At 37.8% G+C, this 19465-nt stretch overlaps 1 protein-coding gene across 1 annotated transcript; it reads left to right on the top strand.

Moving 5' to 3' along the window:
* The first annotated feature begins 42 nt into the window (after positions 1 to 42).
* Positions 43 to 8388, top strand: LOC108713857. The gene is made up of 17 exons (XM_041589924.1): positions 43 to 84; positions 1306 to 1359; positions 1587 to 1640; positions 2453 to 2512; positions 2605 to 2658; positions 2750 to 2803; positions 3272 to 3322; positions 4111 to 4164; positions 4412 to 4456; positions 4804 to 4857; positions 5226 to 5279; positions 5999 to 6052; positions 6209 to 6262; positions 7010 to 7063; positions 7671 to 7724; positions 7834 to 7917; positions 8017 to 8388. Coding segments are annotated over exons 1-17 (987 nt in total). The 5' UTR covers positions 43 to 83; the 3' UTR covers positions 8169 to 8388.
* Positions 8389 to 19465: the final 11077 nt, after the last annotated feature.

The following is a 19465-nucleotide window of genomic DNA, read 5'->3' as shown; positions in this document are numbered from 1 at the left end:
CCAAATATATTTTAACATTCTTTTTCTTTTTTTCAGCAACTATAGAACCAAATTTCATAACATACATTTTTCCAGTGAAGTACAGTAAGTACCTTTTATTTACTTATGTGCATGTAATTGTAATAACCCTAAAACAGTTATTAATGTTATTCTTTATTAAAAATGAACAAATACGTATTTTGATCATACACAATCATGCAAAGTCAGATTGAAAGGATAATTCTAAAGGGCTTATTTACTAATATTCAAACCCCGAGGATGGAAAAGTCAGAATCTGAAAATCCGGCATCTCAGACCTGTCGAGGTTGCAGATAAGTAAGATTTTTTGATGTGCACTGGGTTTTTGGCAATACCCCAAAGTTTTCGGAGTTTTCTGGCAAAATTCTAAGTTTTCGGGTGAAAAATCTGTGGAAATCAGATGAATAATCCAAAAAATTGGAAAATCTGATTTTTCAAGATTTTTTCCCCACAAACAAAAATTTCAGGAAAGTGTATTAATAAATAAGGCCAAAAAACCAGTGCAGAATATTTTTCAGAAAATATTGAGATAAATTCGGACATTGATAAACAACCCCTTAAAAGATCTTCAGGCCCCATATAAGTCATTGGGGGTTCCGTTGATCATATTGGACCTTTATTTTGTTAGTCATTCAGAGTTTTTGAGGTTTTTCTGATGTTTCTTCACTAGTAATTGTCAGAAAAATTCACATTTTTGGAGGTTTCCATGTTTTTTAGCACATCGTTAGGTTAATTTTGTTTGTACTTTTAATATTTGGATCTTTTAATAAATGATATGGCATTCAAGAAAAAAATTGTTTAGTTGTGGTTTTAACAACCTTTAAAACTACTAAAATGAGAATGTTGATAAATGGACCTCCCCATTTTATTAACTTGGGGTGCCCATTTGCTTGTGCACCCCTGGTAAATATAATTGCTAACCTTAGGTACTATTCCTTTAAAGTTCCAATTTTAACTGTACTGTGTGTGCACGCTGTTTAGGAGGAGCTGGAAAGATGGCGGCACACAGTCCAAGATCAGCAATTATATTCACAGGGAATGCCTAACAAATTGGCACCCACTCACATTTAACGCATCTTGAAATATTAGTGTTTGTGTTACTTTCTTTAAAGTGCAGCACCAGCCTAAATAATAGAATGTCTCTATATCTTTTCACTTTTTTTGATAGTTTACAATGAAAAGATCCCCTGGCAATGCCATAAGAGAATGAAACACAAATGCGTTATCTGCTTTTGTACAAGTTCCTGCATCCAATCTCTTATTAATTCATCCTTCTTTTTGTTTCAGTGAAAAAGAATTTAAAGAAATACACACTAATTGCTGAGAAATATTATGAGATATGTAAGTATATAAAGAATATTTGTTCAATTGCAGTATTAATATTTTCATGCTGGGAAATGGGATTTAAAGTTTTTACCATAAAGCCTTGTGTTCAGGGTTATCCTGTTCTATTAAACACATGAATCTGCATAACATTAGCTATGTGTTAAATTAACTTGGTAAGGCTATAAGAGCCGTGCTGCTTGGCACATCAGTAACGACTGTTTTATGTCTTTATTTCCTTTCAGTTGATGAAACCGTGGGCATAGTAGTTGAGGCCAGCAAAATATCAAAGAGGAAAAGTAAGTTGATTACAAATAATTCTATAATAATTCTGATTCTGTAATTTTGTTATGAACTCATCCACTTAAAATTATTGTTCCATGGATCTCCTACACAGTATGCATCGCAATATAATTAATATAATTATTGGCTACTCATTGGCACCATATTTAGTGATTCTACTGTAGATATCACTGGGGATGAGAGTGAGATGGGGTGGTTACAGAATAAATGGGGTATCAGGCTTTAGGGGGCAGATTTTTATGGTTCAAATTGTTTTTTTCCATGAAAATTCAGGTTTTTGAGTTGTATTTTGTGGTCACAATTTTCGGGTTACAAAAAATATATATTTTTTTTTTAAAAAAAAAGTGAATATTCAAAATTTATTATACCCCGACCCTGGAAATAGCTTGAATCTTAAAAAAACACCACCTAAAACCTGCCAGGGTCATGTAGAAGTCAATGGCAGAGGTTCCTTGAAACAGCTGAAGAGGTCAATAGCCTACTTGATGTTCGAGTTTTGCCTGAAAACTCAAATGATTCGAGCAATTCAAACTTTTTTTTGCCAAAAACGCGAGTTTTCGGGTTGCAGGGCTATAGCTTGCAGAATCAGTTTTTTCACATTGGGGTTTTTTTCTTAATTAAGAAACCATTCCAGTTTAAAGTTCTTTCTAGTTCATTCGATGTAAAAAAAACTCTTAACACTTGACCTTTGATAAATAACCCCCTTAGTAACAGTGATATATATCAGCTGAATACACAGGTTACTCCCCAGAAAGATTAAAACTTGAAAGATACATTTTATTCACTATATTCTTTATTTTGTTTTTAGTTGCAGTGGAAGAAGAATTGCTCAAAACATATAAACAATTCAATGAAGCCCTGGATGAAAGTGAGTAAAGTAACTAAGTTGTGGTGTTGTTACTATGTTGGATCTATTTATGACAACAACACAGTTTATTACAATATTTGTTTCCTTTTTAGTGGATAAAAGAGGAAGTTTTCCTACATCCTCGTTGGACGAAGTTCCTGGAAAAAGTAAGTTGAAAAAATATTTCGTCAGATATTTGTGATTCCACCATAACTTTCTAGTAAAATGTATATTAATTATAATTATTTTCTATTACAGTAAGAGAAAACCTGCTCTCACTACGTCATACATTTAAAGCAACACTGAGTGAAAGTAAGTACAATACAAGTTTTATATAAAGTAAAAGCATGTAATAAAATAAAGATTTCAGCAGGACTAGTAGGCCTGGCTGCCTTTATTACATTACCCCATTAAAACTAGAATGTATTCTATAATTCATTGTGATTTTAATATAATAGAAATCCAAATTAATGGTGTGGGGGGAGGGGTCCTGGGCCCATACCTCTTGCTTATATACCCCTAGTCCAGGCCCTCGTGCCCTTCCAGTACTGCCCATTCGTCACTCCCCTGATGTTCCCTCATCTCTCTTCCCCAACCCCCAGCGTCATTATGTGTGAGCACTTGCACACTCACTCTCGGGGGGTGGCAGGTATGGAGCGGGGTTGTCTAGGGTAATTTTATTCAGATATAATAAATGATGTAATACATAATTTTTGCCAATTCAAGGCCTTTCTTTGACAACAAGAATTTCTGTAACATGATCCATTTTCTTTATTTTAGTGAGAAGAAAAGCAGAGTTATCGTTGTTGGAAAATGGAATAACCCCTAAAAGTAAGTCATTTATTTGTTTTTATGGAAGTGTCTTCGTTGGTATAATATTTTATTTGTGGTTCATTTAATGCAAAAGAGACTGGCCCAATCCTACCCAGTGTCAAAATAGCTCCATGGTAAGTTGGCCACCAAAGGGTTAAAAATCACTGACATAGTGAATGATGAATGACATTGGTCATAATGAAATATACCCCGTCTCTTACTTTAACCCTTAACGTTGCACTATTTATAGCAAGTCAGATTTGCTGGACGAGCCCAACATTTTAGTGAGAAACCAAGCAAATCAGCATCTTCTGTGCTGGGAATAAGGTTAAAGGAGAAGGAAAGTCTATTTTCCAAATGTTAGGAACCCCTAAGTGATTGTATTGACTTACCGGCAGAAAACTGGGGTTATACCAGTGAGCACCACGGAGAGCTTCTCTTTTGTGTTCTTCTTTCTTCGTGTGGCTGAGCATGCACAGTATAACAAAAAGCCAAACTTAATCTAAAAAAGTTGGCTATTTCGTTCTACTGCGCATGCGTTTGCCCCGGGAAATTTGAAGAAAGAAGAAGCCGGACTAACCCCGGGCCAGTGCAGTTTTCTGCTGATAGGAGCACCGACCCAGGGTTTTAGGTGCCTAACTTTTGACACCCCCAAGTGCAAACAGACTTTCCTTCTCCTTTAAAGGGCTTAAAAGGATATGAAAAAATTGCATTATCACACAAGTCACATCAGCTGTTATGTATTAGAAGAAAATGAAAAGCTGTTATCTAACATTCCTGTTTTGTGTCATTTGTTTCTAAACCAGAAGAAGAAATTGAGGAAAATACAACGAAGCCACCAGACGCAGACAATAAGGAGGGTATGAGTATATTCTGCCTGTCTATGTGGCTCCATAAAGTGACCAGTTGCAAAACCATTGGGTTCTCACAACTCTCAACATCTAATATTAAACTGACTATTATCAGCACTAACACGTGGGCTTTCTTTCATTCTGCCACCATATTGTATTCACTTAAATCTAAAGCCTCTATACTGGTCTGATTTCTTATAATTGGGTTTCCTGTTAAGTTTTAAAGAACTTATAATATAATATTCCTTTGTTTTAGATGTTGCTAACCCTAATTACGAGTTGTTCCTGAATATCAAGAATTGTGAGTATTGATTGTTATAAAACGTTCTTGTTATATTTAAAGCATGTACATTGTTGTCTTGTACAAAACATTGTGGATTTTACACCACAACAAAAACTGTTTGGAATGTAACTTCATTCTTTATCAGAAAACAATTCGGTATTTGTAATAATAGCATTACATGTAATATGTAATTATTTGTAATAAAAGTAATAATTGCATCTTGGAGAGGCCTGGCTATACTTTCCCAGCCCCCCCAGTATTAAACACAGTAACAGTAAATAGTCTTATTTTAGTAATGTTTTTTTTCTATCACCTTTTGAGCATTGTATGTTCTATAATATCCATTTCTTTGTGTTTTGTTTTAGTGAAAAAAAGCCTGAAGATGAACAGACTTCTTGGAGAGAGATATTATGAGATATGTAAGTAGAGTGAAATTTCCCTTAGCAATACATAACATTGATTTTAAGACTAATGTCACGCTCCAGAGGATATACCAATCTGTTCTAATCCTACCCATAGTTTGTGTGCCCATAAAGGAGAATTCAACCCTGAACTTAAAAAACCCTACCCCCCTACCCTAGGGTATGAATTGGGAAAGTGCCCCCTCTTTAATATTTCATTCATCTACCCACAAATGGATCAACATTTTACCATTAGGTTCCTCAATATACTGAGAATCTGACCACTTGAGCGGTGATTTTATTTTTCCACATATAGTATAACAAAGCTAGACGCTATATCAGCTGAAAATTCAAGACAGACAAATAATTTGACTTTTTTCTTTCAGTCGAAGAAAAGGTGACAAATCTGACAACTGGCATGCAGACAATAGATAATGACAGTAAGTAGGCTTCAAACCACTTTGCTTCTTATGGGATTCAGCGTAAGTAAAATTCCACCATAAAAATAGGGGGAATAGGAAACACTTTGAGACACATTTACTAAGGGTCGAATATCGAGGGTTAATAAACCCTCAAATTCGACCCTCGAGGTAAAATCCTACGAATTCGAATATCGTATTCGAAGAATTTACTGCAAATCCTACGATCGAAGGAAAAATCGTTCAATCGAATTGAAGGATTTTAATCGATCGATCGAAGGATTTTCCTTCGATCAAAAAAACCTTAGAAAAGTGATGGGGAAGGTCCCCATAGGCTAACCTTGTAGCTTGTTGGGTTTAAAGTGGTGAAGTAAGTAGTCAAAGTTCTTTTTAAAGAGACAGTACTTCGACTATCGAATCGTTCGAATAGAATTTGTAGTCGAAGGTCGTAGTAGCCTATTTGATGGTCAAAGTACCCAAAAAAAAACGTCGAAATTCAACGTTTTTTTACTTCGTATCCTTCACTGGAGCTTAGTAAATGTGCCCCTAAGTATTAGGTTTAACGTACATATTTGCCTTACGTTAATCATCCATATGTAACCTGCACTAACAAAGTACAAGGTCACTGGCTTACTTCATTCCAAAGCTCCACCCGTGTGCCCCAGACTTTAGCATTTACTGCTCATACTGTGCCAGCAATGGGAATTTCCTCTTCTAAATATTTTTTATTTTTATTTCAGCAATAGATAATCTGGCCGCCCTGTATGTGGAATATAAAGAGGAACTGGATGAAGGTGAGCACAATGGACTTGAGAAGTGATTGAGGCAGATTGATACTTGTTAGGTGTCATGGTGTCACAGCACTTTATAATTAAACATGATTATATTTTTACTTTACCATTTAAGTTTTTTTTTATATATTAAAATCTTTTGTTTTTGTTTTATTTCAGCAAGGAAGTCTGGAAGTATATCTAGCTACAGACTTTACGACCTTCCTGTAAAAAGTAAGTAAAAATAAAGTATAATTTGCCAGAATCCTTCTTTTTTGGAATGCACAATATTGTGGGTGGCCGTACAAATGTCCCCAAACCCCTATTTTCCAATATTGGGCCTTGAATAATATATAGCTCATCTTTCTAGTGTATTTTAGTCAGATTATTTAAAGGAGAAGTAAAGGCATAACCAGTGGTGTGGCTGTTTTATTGGTCCCTCCCATGTTTATAATCTTTTACCTGGAACTCTAAGCTTGTGCTCCTGGTCACTAAAAACATCACCAGCCCAGGGTACTGTAGGAGCGCCACATTGTCATCTTCCTACTCTTCATTGAGCCTCTCTACAGCCCCAAATGCGCAGTAGAACAAGATGCTGGCTTTTTGCTTTTGTATTGTCTCCCTGCTGTGCATGCACCCAGCACACATCACCCCGGAGGGATCACTAGTAGTGACAAGAAGATGTGGCATGGCGCTCCTACTGTACTACCGCTGTTCCGGAACATTTTCCTGCCAGTGATCATGACCGTCCGTGTCCTTTAAATTTAAAATGGCTGTTCCATGATTAATATGTTTTAATAAATTGCACATTGTGGTTTAATTCAGGGACCAAGTTTTGCAGATATTCCATTGTATCAGTTTGTCATTCTTTAAAAAAGCAAAAGTTCTTTCTGATAAACCCGTCAGACAAAAACGAATGTTTATTGATAGCGTTATACTTTACGATTTGATAATTTAAAATTTGTATCTGTTTTATTACAGTGAAAGCAAATGTTGTGGAAAGACACAAGATATTTACAGAGGCAATGGATGAATGTAAGTACAATACAGGTTTTATAATAGAAAGATACGAAATATACAAAGAGAGACCTTAAGGGCAATGATACACAGAATGTTTTACACATTGCATTTGTCTCATGTATTAATAAAGGTACATTTTTTAAATTAAATCATTAAAACCTATATTTGGTTCCTGCTGCACAATATTAATAAATAACAAATTACCATAGAGCAATGACACACAGAGCTTTTTGCAACCTGCGTTAAATTGTCCAAAATGCCTTGTTATTGCCCACAGTATAAATTGCAGCAGGTAAGCCATTTAAATCATTTAACCACATAACAATACCCATCGATTCGCAAATTACTACCAGAGAAAAAATCCAAAAACTACTAAAAGTCCAAAATGGCTAAAAAAAATGGACCAATAGGATCAGTGCAGTTTCGATTGACTTTTATAGGACCCCGGCTGGTTTTATTTGCCAAAGTTTTGTATTAGAGTTTTTATTGGATTGATTTGTGAAAAAATGTAAATTCAAATGTTAATAAATATGTTTGAGAATGTAGATATGGTTAATGATTTAGTTTTATAAGGGATGACTTAAAATGAATGTATCAAAAATAATCTTGTTTTATTTTGTAGTGGAAAGAAGAGGACTAGACGAAATTAGGAAACATTTGCCTCCCACTAAAATTGGTAAGTGCATATAGATCTATAAGTGATTATTATGGGTAGTTTTAAGGGTTAATGACTTTTGCAATAATAAATGTTATCTCTAATCTTTTTTTTGATGATGATAATGAAGAAGAAGATGAGATGAGTGAGAATTCTGCTTCTGGAAGAGCCATTACAGGGGAAGAAGGGGAAGAAAAGAAAGAAGAGACGAAAAGTATAGTATAACGTTTCCCTTTTATTTAAACATATGTGAATGGATGTTATGGCCTGTTAACTGAATTTTTATATGCATTTATTTTCTCATCTCTTACAGAAGAAGAACCAAAGAGACTACTATTCGATATACGTTTCGAAAGATCAATAATTCTTCTTATAGGATGTTTTTTTTGCTTACTTTATTTTTTTTCACATATGTATATGCGCTGGAAGAAAGCCAATGAAGATATAGAACAGGGCTCAACCTAATTCCATCGATTCTGCACAACTGACACACTTTTCCTCTTAGTATGAAGTTGATGCAGGGACTGGTCCGATTGCCCTCTAGGAGTCAGGAAGGAATTGTTTCCCTCTCTGAGGCAAATGAGAGAGGATTCAAATGGAGTTTTTTATGTCTTAAGCTGGCCATAGATGTTGAGATTTTTAAAAGATCAGATCCTCATCGTGAGACCACGATCTTCTCAGAACGATCGTACGAATTTACCATCAACTAAAAAGACCAAATTGCCAGGAAAACAAAGGGGAGCTGCCTGCTTGGCCCTGCAAACATAGATAGATTGCACTGGGACCGACAAAGATTTTTTGACCTGGCCGATCAATTACCCGACAGATGTCGGCCGAAAAATCGTAAGATGTACTATCGTTCGAATACCACTAACCGCACGATAATTTCGAAGGATTGGTCGGACTTCCCTAAAATCGGTCGTTCGGCAAGAAGAATCGTCTCGTCTATGGGGAGCTTTAGTCTGGATCAACTAGGATTCCTGCTGATTTCACTTCAATAAACCCCTAATAATAATAAAAAAAAGTCAGCGTTTCACTGTTCTTTAAAAGGGATGTTCACTCAAAAATCTGTGAAAACATCAAATGGGGTGCATAAAATCAGGGGTTTTCAATAAAAATGGGGACAACTGTAAAAAAAAAAAACAAAGACTTCAAGAGGCAGATTTATCAAAGGTCGAGGTGAATTTTCAAATTAAAAAAATTTGAATTTCAATCTATTTTTGTGTACCTCAACTAGGGAATAGTCCAAATTTGATTTGAATTTGAAAAAAATTTGAATATCGAAATTTATCATGTACTGTCTCTTTAAAAATTCTACTTCGACCATTCACCATCTAAAACCTGCCAAATTGCTGTTTTAGCCTATGGGGAAACTCCTAGGATCTATTTGGAGTCAATTGGGGGAAAAACGTGAAATTGAATTCAATCAAATGTACAATTAATTAGATTCGTATGATTCGAATTCGGCCAAATACGGACCTATCAAAAATGGATTATTCGGCCAAAAATAAATTACCATTTCGTTTGGTCTTTTTGAATTCGAATTTCGAAGGTTTTCAAATTTGAAATTCGACTCTTGATAAATATGCCCACAAATTTGAAACAACTAACATGCATAGGGGACTTAAAATCAGTGAATATGAAGTCTGTTTAAAATAAAAAGTAAATTGGGTTCAACTGTATTTCTAAGCAATTGTGGTAAAGTGGTTTTGAGTCTATTTTCATTGAAATTGCTACTGAAGATAATATACCTGTGTCCCTTTTGTATCTCCTGCATCACTGGTTCTGACTCATGAAACAATGTAGCAGAAAGCTGATTATTAATAGGCCTGGAGGAGAACAGATTTCTACTACACAGTTTCAAGTGGATCCCCTGTCTGTGATGTGAATTATGTGACACTGACATCAGCTAATGATGTAAAGATCACAAATACCTGCACTCTGGGAAGGTGTTAAGTCTCTGCTGTGAGTTATTGGCTCCAGAAGACATAACAGAGAAATCTTTATTTATATTGTTCACACTTTCAGAAGGGGTTGGGTCAGATTCATTCAGAACTGCATATAACATATAAAATATCCATACACAGAGGAAGGTAATAAAATATGCAGTCTTGTACTATAATATACACTCAGTAATATGCAGGCCATTATATAGTGTACAGACTGCTGGGCCAATATTTTGTTAGGAAATGCAATATTGAGACTGTTACAGAATACAGAGAATGGAAGTATAACACAAGATAAAATATACCTTCTAGAACTGTATTATTAAAAAGGCTGCAACCAGAATATACTGTATAAAGGTGAAAAAGGTTAGTTATACAGGGAACTCTGAGTATCACTCATGTATTATAAAGGATAAAGTGTCCCCTACTGTAAATAAGTATATTAGAAGTCACTGAGGGGTCCTGTGACCATATAAAGGCACAAGGCTGGGTTATACAGGAAACTCAGAGTATCATTCATTATAAGAATAATATACCCCCTACTGTAAATGATAAGGATATTAGAAGTCACTGAGGAGTTATGTGGACATATAAAGACACAAGGCTGCAGGCTGAGTTATACAGGGAACTCTGAGTATCACTCATGTATTATAAGGGATAATGTAACCCCTACTGTAAATGATAAGGATATTGGAATTCACTGAGGGAATTCCTCAAACTTTACCCTAACGGTGGTTTTTGCTGGAACACCTTACGAATGTCTGTGCTGTTGAGATCAGATGGAGCCTGCATATAGCCATTGGTGTGTGCTCATTATATTCTATGTCTTCCTATTTGACTGATTATCCAACTGTATATTAAATTCAAGTGAAAGTATTGGGTCTCTTTATTCATTTTTCCAAACTGACCAGCATTGTTTTTCAACCACTCTTTTCTTCAGCTTGCTCTGAAATCTCCCTCTTCTATTATGACTTCCATAAGCTCAGTAAAGTCACCTTCTGCCAAACTAATCCCAGAGTCCATGGAGGAGGGACACTGGGACATGTGCTGCTCTTTGTTGCTCACTTCACTTTCTCCATCTGACTGTCCCAGCCTAGCAATGAATGCCCGCTGGAGAACTGGGGAGGTAAAGGGAGAAGATGGAGTGAGGTGCTCGATGTCCTGGTCGTTTGTAAGGCATCAGATGAAGCCACGGCAAGAATTTCCCTGAATCAATGAAGACAGGCGCAGGGCCCTGGGTAACTTACTGGGGGCTTGCATATTCCCTGAATGTTCTCATTGCAAGATGGTAACACTTTCATCATTACTTATGATTCCTTCCTCATCTTTTTCCATGCTTCCAGGTGGCCACACAAAGCAGGTCTTAGATCCAGGAGATAGACTAGAGAATACCACTGCAACTTCACCCATAGGTGCTTTTTTTCTAGCCCAGTTTGTAGTAAACACTGTTGTGTTTCCATGGGTAGAAAAACGAGGTGGACAAACTGTAGGGCCCCATTAAGTGGAGTCTGGGGAGCACTATAAAACCCTGGCCTCTCATAAGGAGTGGACATAAACACATTGAGATCCCGTAGGGCTTCACCATACTTTGTGTTGCCTGGGTCACGGTGATTAAAATGCGGAAGACCAGCTGGGACCCTATTTCTTCTTCTCAGTAGGAGGCTCAAGCAGGAGGTTGAACATTGGGGGGCCTATGGAGTTGACACCCAGAAGTCGTCCAAGTGGACCCAGAAACGGGGTAGAGTGATTGGCCTCCTCATTTTCATTGATCTGCTGAAGAGGCTGGAACTCCAAATCCTCTTTCTGCAAACTGCGGGGATAAAGAATAGAGAGCTGTAACACTGCTGTCTGATTGGTACATTTAGATAATATTGCATAGAAAGAAGTGACTGGGAGACAATTTGAGTGTTTATAAAAAGTACGAAAATACATCTGTGATGTTAGGGTCTCTTGACAGTATAATGGTTACTCACCACACTAAGGAAGTGGCCCAGGTGCACAGCCCTGAGCCATCAGCCTATGATTAAGTGTTTGGGACATGAAACGCACCAGACTGAGGACACAATAAACTCCTTTCACTTTTGAATATTTGCCTGGTGGAAGTCTGCCTTCATTTAAGTGCCTGCTCCATATTGGTTCGTCATGTTTATAAAAATTAGTGATCATTGAAAAGGGTGGCAGCATCTCAGAAACTGCTTTGGTTAATATCTAAACTATAGAAATTTGGTGAATGACAGCTTGTCTAGAGGTCATTTATTTTCCCAGAAGGAAGTTATTAGTTCTTTTTGTAGGAAACCCAGCAAGGATCCAAGGATATCTTATGCTATGACACATACTTATGGTAATGATTATAAATAATTGGGATGTTGTTCCCTGTCCAAAATTGTGAGATCTGCTGGAGTACCACAGGATCTCCTGGGGTGGGGGCAGGTTCTAGTGAGCACCAGTGTAGGACAGTTCCCATCCAGTTCTTATTTCCCTCATAGGCTGATATGCCTGCAAAATGTAACATTGTCAAATACTACGGTTATGAGCCTTAGGAGGGTCAGTGCAGCACTATCTCTAGGGACTTCCAGGTGTATTTGACTCCACCTGCCCTGCCCTGTTCCTCTCCAAGCCCTGCCTCTGCATTGTTCTCCCTGCTCCTCTGCTTCTGAGGACTTTGAGAGATTATTCTATGCTTTTCAATGGATAAGTTATGATTCAAGTGCAAATTACTATCAGGGAGTGATGAGCCATCTACTAAAGGTTACTTCCAAAAAGTGAGAACTGCAAACCAAGTATATTTAAGCATAGACTTCACCAATCAGGTAACTCACCAAATTACGTAGGTGGTCCAAATGCTCCTGCCACAGGTCCACCCAGACAAAACTGTTATGTTGTATTCTGTGTGAATAAATTGCCTGACTATTACTAAAGGTTTTCCTTTACTGAGTTTCGTCTTACATGAGGTCAAAATGGTACTACTAAAAATACCATCAAGGTATCACTTCTACAGTACTTTTTGTATTTGTTTGTTAGCAGTCACTGAGCTGCTCCGACACTACCAGTTGCAAGTCCTGTTGTGGAGGGGGGAGGCTTGTGGGACTGGAGCTGCCAATAATAATACTGTCCCCTGTCTAATCCATTGTCGGAGCCTGTCATTCACCTTGGCTACAAAGAGAGCCTGGAGAAGGAGGGGGGTCAGGAGCACCCAGCATTCGTGACTTTTCAGCAGTTCCCTTGATTGAGGTCCAAATCATCTCAACATAAATAATAATGTTTCGTTTTGGATGGGAAATAGATTATTCCAGCACATGCAGAAGGCACCCCCCTCAAATAGAGTGAGACACTCTGCAGATTTGTTAAATAGTCAGTCCCTCAGTCATTTCATTTGTGGCTCATGGTAGGATAAATACAATGCCAGTTCTATGTATAATGCCTTTGGAACACATGATAGTGCCAGTTACATGTATATTACCCCAACACATAAAGGACAAATGTAGTGTCAGCTTTGTGTATAATGCTCTAGAACACATGGGGCGCACGCCAGCGGCATTTCGGTTCATTGGGGGGGCCCATCCTGTACCAGGGCCCAGCAGCAAGTAGTTACGCCACTGCCATTAATTATTGTTACAGAAAATGATAAGAGAAAAAAGGGAAGAGAACCCTTTCTAATATCCGCCAGCTGAAGGTCCATCACCATTTCAACCAAATATAAATTATATTGTCAATGTTTCTGGTACATTAAGAGGAATCAGAGATGCATAAAGGAGAAATCCTAGTAAGTTGAAGACAGTAGTTTTCACTGCAAATATAAAGGAGCCTCTTAATAAACAATTAACATATATCTTCCCTATCTCGATACAAAAAGGGGGTTCAAGTGAAATGGAACAAATCATTGTAGATCTTGGTATTAAGAGAATAATTCTGGCAAACAAATTGAACCAATAAGTATAACTCGGAGAAAAATATGCATCCTGCAAACTAAGTTCCAAAGAGAGGATATGATGAATTGGAGCAATAATTGTAAATCCCCTTTGTGAGAGAAATATCACCAGAGTTTTCAATCAAACCCAGAAAAGGGATCAAATGAGATAGCTCTTGGTATGAAAACAATAGTTCAGGCAATCAGATTGAACCAATATTTATAATCCAAGTGTGAAAAGTATGTTCCATTTCTAGTCAAAGTTCCAAAGGGAAGTTCTAATGAAATGGAACAAGTGTTATAAATCCAAATATGAGCGAGAATAATCCCAATGATCAAATGTAATTGTGAGAGAATATATTTCCAGTGATCTAGTATAAATTAAAACAATAGTTGTTACTCCAAATATTCAAAAAAGGGATCCAATGAGAAGGAGCAAAAAATATAGATCCTGGTATTGAAGAAAATGTTCAGGTAGTCAAGTTAAACCAATATTGATATCTCCAAGTGTGAAAAGTATGTTCCATTTCCAGTCTAAGATCCAAAAAAAAGTGCTCAAGTGTTGGATAACATTAAATCCAAGTAAGCAATGGTAATGTACAACAGGTGGAAGCTATAAAAATTCTTCTTTATCTAGAATAGTTGAGATATATCAAATAGAGCTTTGTTGTCGTTGCTCAAAACGAGCTCCCTGTTGTATATCCCTCTGTGGTAAAGGGAATTTAGGTGAAGAGGGATTATCCGACCATGATCTGCTTGGAGAGCGTTTATTCTGAGGAGTTGAGATATTTTTTGATTGCTTGGAGCTGGTGAGGCCTCCCAATGCAAGGAGATTCATAGTTTCCTCCGGAGTGGAGTGAGAATGTTGCTTACCATTTAAGGAGAGGATCAATTTCTGGGGGAAACCCCAACGCTATCGGATCTTATGTATTGTAAGGGCAGGTTTGAAGGTTCTCCATCTTGCTAACGTTTGAGGAGCCAGATTGGCAAAAAGCTGCACATCATGGTCTTGAAACGTAAGTGGTTGAGCATCCCTTGTAGCCTGCATAATAGCTTGTTTAGTTTGGGGATAGTGTAACTTTAATATAATGTCTCGAGGTTTGATCAAGTTTAGGAGGTTTCCCCAAAGATCTGTGGATATGGTCAATATGCAGAAATTGTATAGGCAAGTTTGGAACCGATGTAGTCAACCAATCTTTTATCTCCACTTCTATATTTTAATACATTTCTGGAACTCCACGTAGTCTGATGTTGTCTCAACGGGATCTGTTTTCAAGATCTTCCAGTTTTAACTGTAGGTCATAAACTTGCCGTTGAAGTTCAGATAAATCGGATTCTTGTGCCTCCAATACTGTCATGGTGTCATCCATCCAGGCCTCCACTGACTCTGTACGCCATGCTAGTTCTTTAATTTCAGAGGATAAAGCCGAGGTTATACATGTCGTAGCTTTGTCCATTTCAGCCCGAAGAACCACTGTTATTTTTTCCAGCAAGTCATTGTCAGGTAGATCTAGATTTGACGGACTTGTTTGTATAGATTGGGAAACAGAAGTTCCAGCAATCAGATCTTCCCCAGCTGAGTTTTTACAGAACACCCAGTATGCCTCTCTAGGAAATTTTCAATTTGCTGGGTGCCTACTGGAGGTTTATTTTTTGTATCTTTTATTGTTTGACCCATATTTGAGTATAATAGTGGTAATCCCAATTGGGTAATTGCCTCTAGTAAAGTAATGATTATATTTGTAGCCCTTGTTAGGTTGTATTTAAATTGAAATTAGAAATTCCTGGATCCTTTAAATGATTTTAGACTTGTTTATTGGGAGGCACAACTCTCCAGGGTGTAAAACAGCATCTCAACATGATGTTTGACCAACTCAGTTAAAGGACCAGTAACACCAAAAAATTTTATCTAAAAATGACATTCCAAATGCTAAAATAATAGCCATTGATATAAATTACCTAGCTGTTTTTTTCAAAAAATGTCAAAATAGCCTTTCTCCATGACTCTCTGTAAAATGGTGAAAAGGCTACCAGTTCCCACATCGTGCTCGCTCCCAATGTGTTCCTCCACACAGAACTGGAAGTGAGGAACAGGTCCTTTAAAGGGCATAGTAAGATAAGGCCCCTGCTTTCTCATATTGTATTGCCTGGAATGGAGGTTTATGGGTTAAGATATTTTTATAGCATATTGACCTGTGTGTCCAGGGAGGGCGTCATGGCTAAATGTTGTTGGTTTAAGTGGTATTTAAAGCTTCACTCTAGAAGTTTAATGTGCCAGTATGATATAGAATGGCAAAATGGTAGCCCTGTTGTGTCAGCTCTTAATAAAGGCCTTTTAGTGAACCAGTTGGTGAAACTTCAAAAAAAAAGAATGATAGGCAAAATCAGTACAGTAATAATATAGAGCCAGATTATTAACACTTCTGAGAAATTAGGACTGCGTCACACATATCTATTGCGTTTTCTGACTGACTGGCACAACTTCAAGCAGGTCTTATGGCAGGAAAATCGCTGAGAGAGTCTCCAAATCTTATGTGTCATACAAACTGGCACACTCTCCAGTTTACCGGCACAGTTCAAGAGTTGGTGGTGATCCCCAGAAATCCGCTCCGATCCTCCCTGGAGTCTCGATCTAATCGGTTGACAGTGTGCTATACCCCACAGCAGGCAGCTGCTGCACAGAGCCCGACTCTCCCCGTCTGCACAGAAAGCCACCACCCACCTCCGTTAGTTCAAAACAGTCTCCCAGTGGACATAGAGAGGTAGAAGGAATGGAAGTTTTAGCCCAGATATCACCTCACAAATCTAGGCGAGTCTACCATGGAGTGCACCCAGCTCCAGTAGAGTAGAGCCAGGGGAAGTCACAACTTCAGACCGAGGCTTCACAGGCCAAAAAATACCATGGTCTGTCTGATCGCAGTGCTCACTGGAATGCATAGGCAGCAGAAGATGGTTTTGGCAGGGGGGACCAAGGTGAAGGACAGAGGCGGCTTGTCCACGCCCCCCTTTTGGTCACTCCCTTTGGACTCCACCCACTTTCTGTGTGCTTTCACAGAATTTTCAGGAAAATCAAACCATACCAGTGGGGGCAAAATTGCAGGAAGGGGGTATTAACACCCCGGGGCACATTAACTTAGCTCGAGTGAAGGAATAGAATAAAAAAAACTTCGAATTTTGAATGTTTTTTTTGGCTACTTCGACCATCGAATTGGCTACTTTGACCTTCGACTTCGAATCGAACGATTCAAACTTAAAATCGTTCGACTATTCGACCATTCGATAGTCAAAGTACTGTCTCTTTAAAAAAACTTAGACCCCTTACTTCGCCACCTAAAACCTACCGAACCTCAATGTTAGCCTATGGGGAAGGTCCCCATAGGCTTTCTAAGCTTTTTTTGGTCAAAGAAAAACCGTTCGATCGATGGATTAAAATCCATGGAATCGTTTGATCGAACGAATTGCGGTAAATTCTTTGACTTCGATATTCGAAGTCGAAGGATTTAACTTCGACAGACGAATATCGAGGGTTAATTAACTCTCGATAATTTGGATCTCTACACGTTGTTTTAAAAAATAATTGAAACATTTTGCCACCAATAAGGATTAATTATATCTGCATTAGGATCAACTCCAATGTAGTGTTTTATTCTTACAGAGCAAAAGCAAGTCATTTATATAATTTTGATTTAAAATGGAGTCTATGGGGCAAATTCACTAAGATTCGTAGTTGCGCCAGGCGTAACTTCACCGCACTTTGCCAGGCGTAGTTTTGCCAGCGCTCCGCAAATTCACTAAAATCCGAAGTTGCGCTCAGGGGTAGCGTAAGGTTGCGAAGTTGCGCTAGCGTTGATTCGCCAAGCGAAGCGAAGTTACGCTAGCGATGGTTAATTTGCATACGGCACCAAATTCAAATTTCAATGGAGGAATACGTACAATCACTACAAATGCCTGGGAAACCTTCAAAACATCAAATAACATTTTTATTTTGCCCTACACATGTGCCCACTATATAGTTAAGTTGCCATGAGTTAGGAAATGTAGGGGGGAAGGAGGGGAGCCCCAAAAAATTTTTCGATCTTTTTCAGCCTATCACCCATAATAAAGAAAAGACGCCAGCGTTTTTTGGGACTTAGAAAAAATTTGAACTTTTTTTGAAGCAATCCCTATCTACTCTATTGCGCTTCGCCCGGTCTGAGGTGGCGAAGGAAGTCTGGCGTAAAAGGTAGCGTTCAGTACAATGCGCGCATTAGTGAATTTGCGTACTTACGTCCGTTGCGAAAATGTGCCAGGCGTAAGGGTGTGAAGTAACACTAGTGAATTTACGCCAGCGTTCGTTAGTGAATTTGCGAAGTAACGAAAATGACCAACGCTAGCGAATTGACACTAGCGTTAGGCGCTTCGGCGCTTAGTGAATTTGCCCCTATAGGAGATGGCCTTCTTTTAATACTGAGCTTTCTGGATAATGTGTTTCTGGATAACAGATCCCATACATGTACTAATAATGAAGGAATAAAACCAGTGAATGAGACATGTTTGGACCTGGTCCTGCTGAAGTTATGGACAGTTTCCAAAGCCTTGAAGAACACTCCATATTAAAAAAATTGCAAAAAAGTAAATATAACGTATATTAACAGATTCCTGGCTTAGGAGGTATGGACTTACTAATATGTCATTGCCCTTAGTTGATTTTGGGCCTCATAGGGACCTTATCAAATAAACACCACCCCCATTAGTACCATTTAGGCCTAGGAGTATCTGATCAAACACCTAGAGACTGAAATTAACAATTAGATCTACAGGCGAACTGCAATTACAAGTATTGTATTATTGTGTTTATACAAATAGTAATATCAATAGCAATGCAGTAATTTGTAATTTGTAGTGTTTTGGTTATGCCATCCTTAACTCACCTAATACAAACTACAATCGCATTATTTTAAATATTCACTTCAGTTTGTTAGAAGCTGAGGTGTATTTGTACAGTATAAAACAACTGCCAGTCACCCTCTAAATAAATGAACACAAGGGATGGGCAAATTTGACCCGTTTCACTTCACCAAAAATGAGCAAAGTGGCAAAAATGAGCTAAAATGCATTTAAGTCAAAGTGGTGTGAAATTTTTTTTCATCCTTTGGAACCTATTGTCCAAGAAAAACTCAGCTAAAAGTTACACTCATCACTAAAAACAACACATATTTTCATTAATCCTTATATTTATTACATACAATATACAGCTACAGCCATAATTATCCCACTGTTATATCTCGGGCTATCTCTAACAAGCTGCACTAGTGCTGAACCTGTAGTTAGGGCTCAAAATAACTTGTTTTCCTTTAGCGATATACTGATTTTCTGCCAAAGATAAAGCTTTTTCTTGTGCAATAGACTATGCTGACAATGGATTAAATATGATAAAGAAGTCAAGGGCTGTTCTACATTCACTTTGGTTAGAATATATAGGGGCAGATTCACTAACTTCGAGTGAAGGATTCGAATGAAAAAAAATTTCGAATTTCGAAGTATTTTTTGGGTACTTCGACCATCGAATTGGTTAAATTCGTTCGAATTCGTTCGAATTCGAACGATTCGAACGATTCGAAGTAAAAATCGACCATTCGATAGTCGAAGTACTTTCCCTTTAAAAAAAACTTCGACCCCCTAGTTCGGCAGCTAAAAGCTACCGAACTCAATGTTAGCCTATGGGGAAGGTCCCCATAGGCTTGCCTGTGATTTTTTGATCGAAGGATTTTCCTTCGATCGTTGGATTAAAATCCTTCGAATCGTTCGATTCGAAGGATTTAATCGTTCGATCGAACGAAAAATCGTTCGATCGCAGGATTTGCACAAAATCGTTCGACTTCGATATTCGAAGTCGAACGATTTTAGTTCACAGTCGAATATCGAGGGTT

Source organism: Xenopus laevis, chromosome 4L, assembly GCF_017654675.1.
Source record: "Xenopus laevis strain J_2021 chromosome 4L, Xenopus_laevis_v10.1, whole genome shotgun sequence".
Classification (NCBI taxonomy): domain Eukaryota; kingdom Metazoa; phylum Chordata; class Amphibia; order Anura; family Pipidae; genus Xenopus; species Xenopus laevis.
Note: the sequence above shows the minus strand (reverse complement) of the source record. Positions and strands in the feature narration are given on the sequence as shown.

Excerpts from the sequence above, each read along its gene's own strand:
- LOC108713857 (XM_041589924.1), top strand. Across the intron at positions 4,457-4,803 it reads GTTCCTGAATATCAAGAATT|TGAAAAAAAGCCTGAAGATG; the intron begins GTGAGTATTGAT and ends GTTTTGTTTTAG. Across the intron at positions 7,725-7,833 it reads TTTGCCTCCCACTAAAATTG|AAGAAGATGAGATGAGTGAG; the intron begins GTAAGTGCATAT and ends ATGATAATGAAG.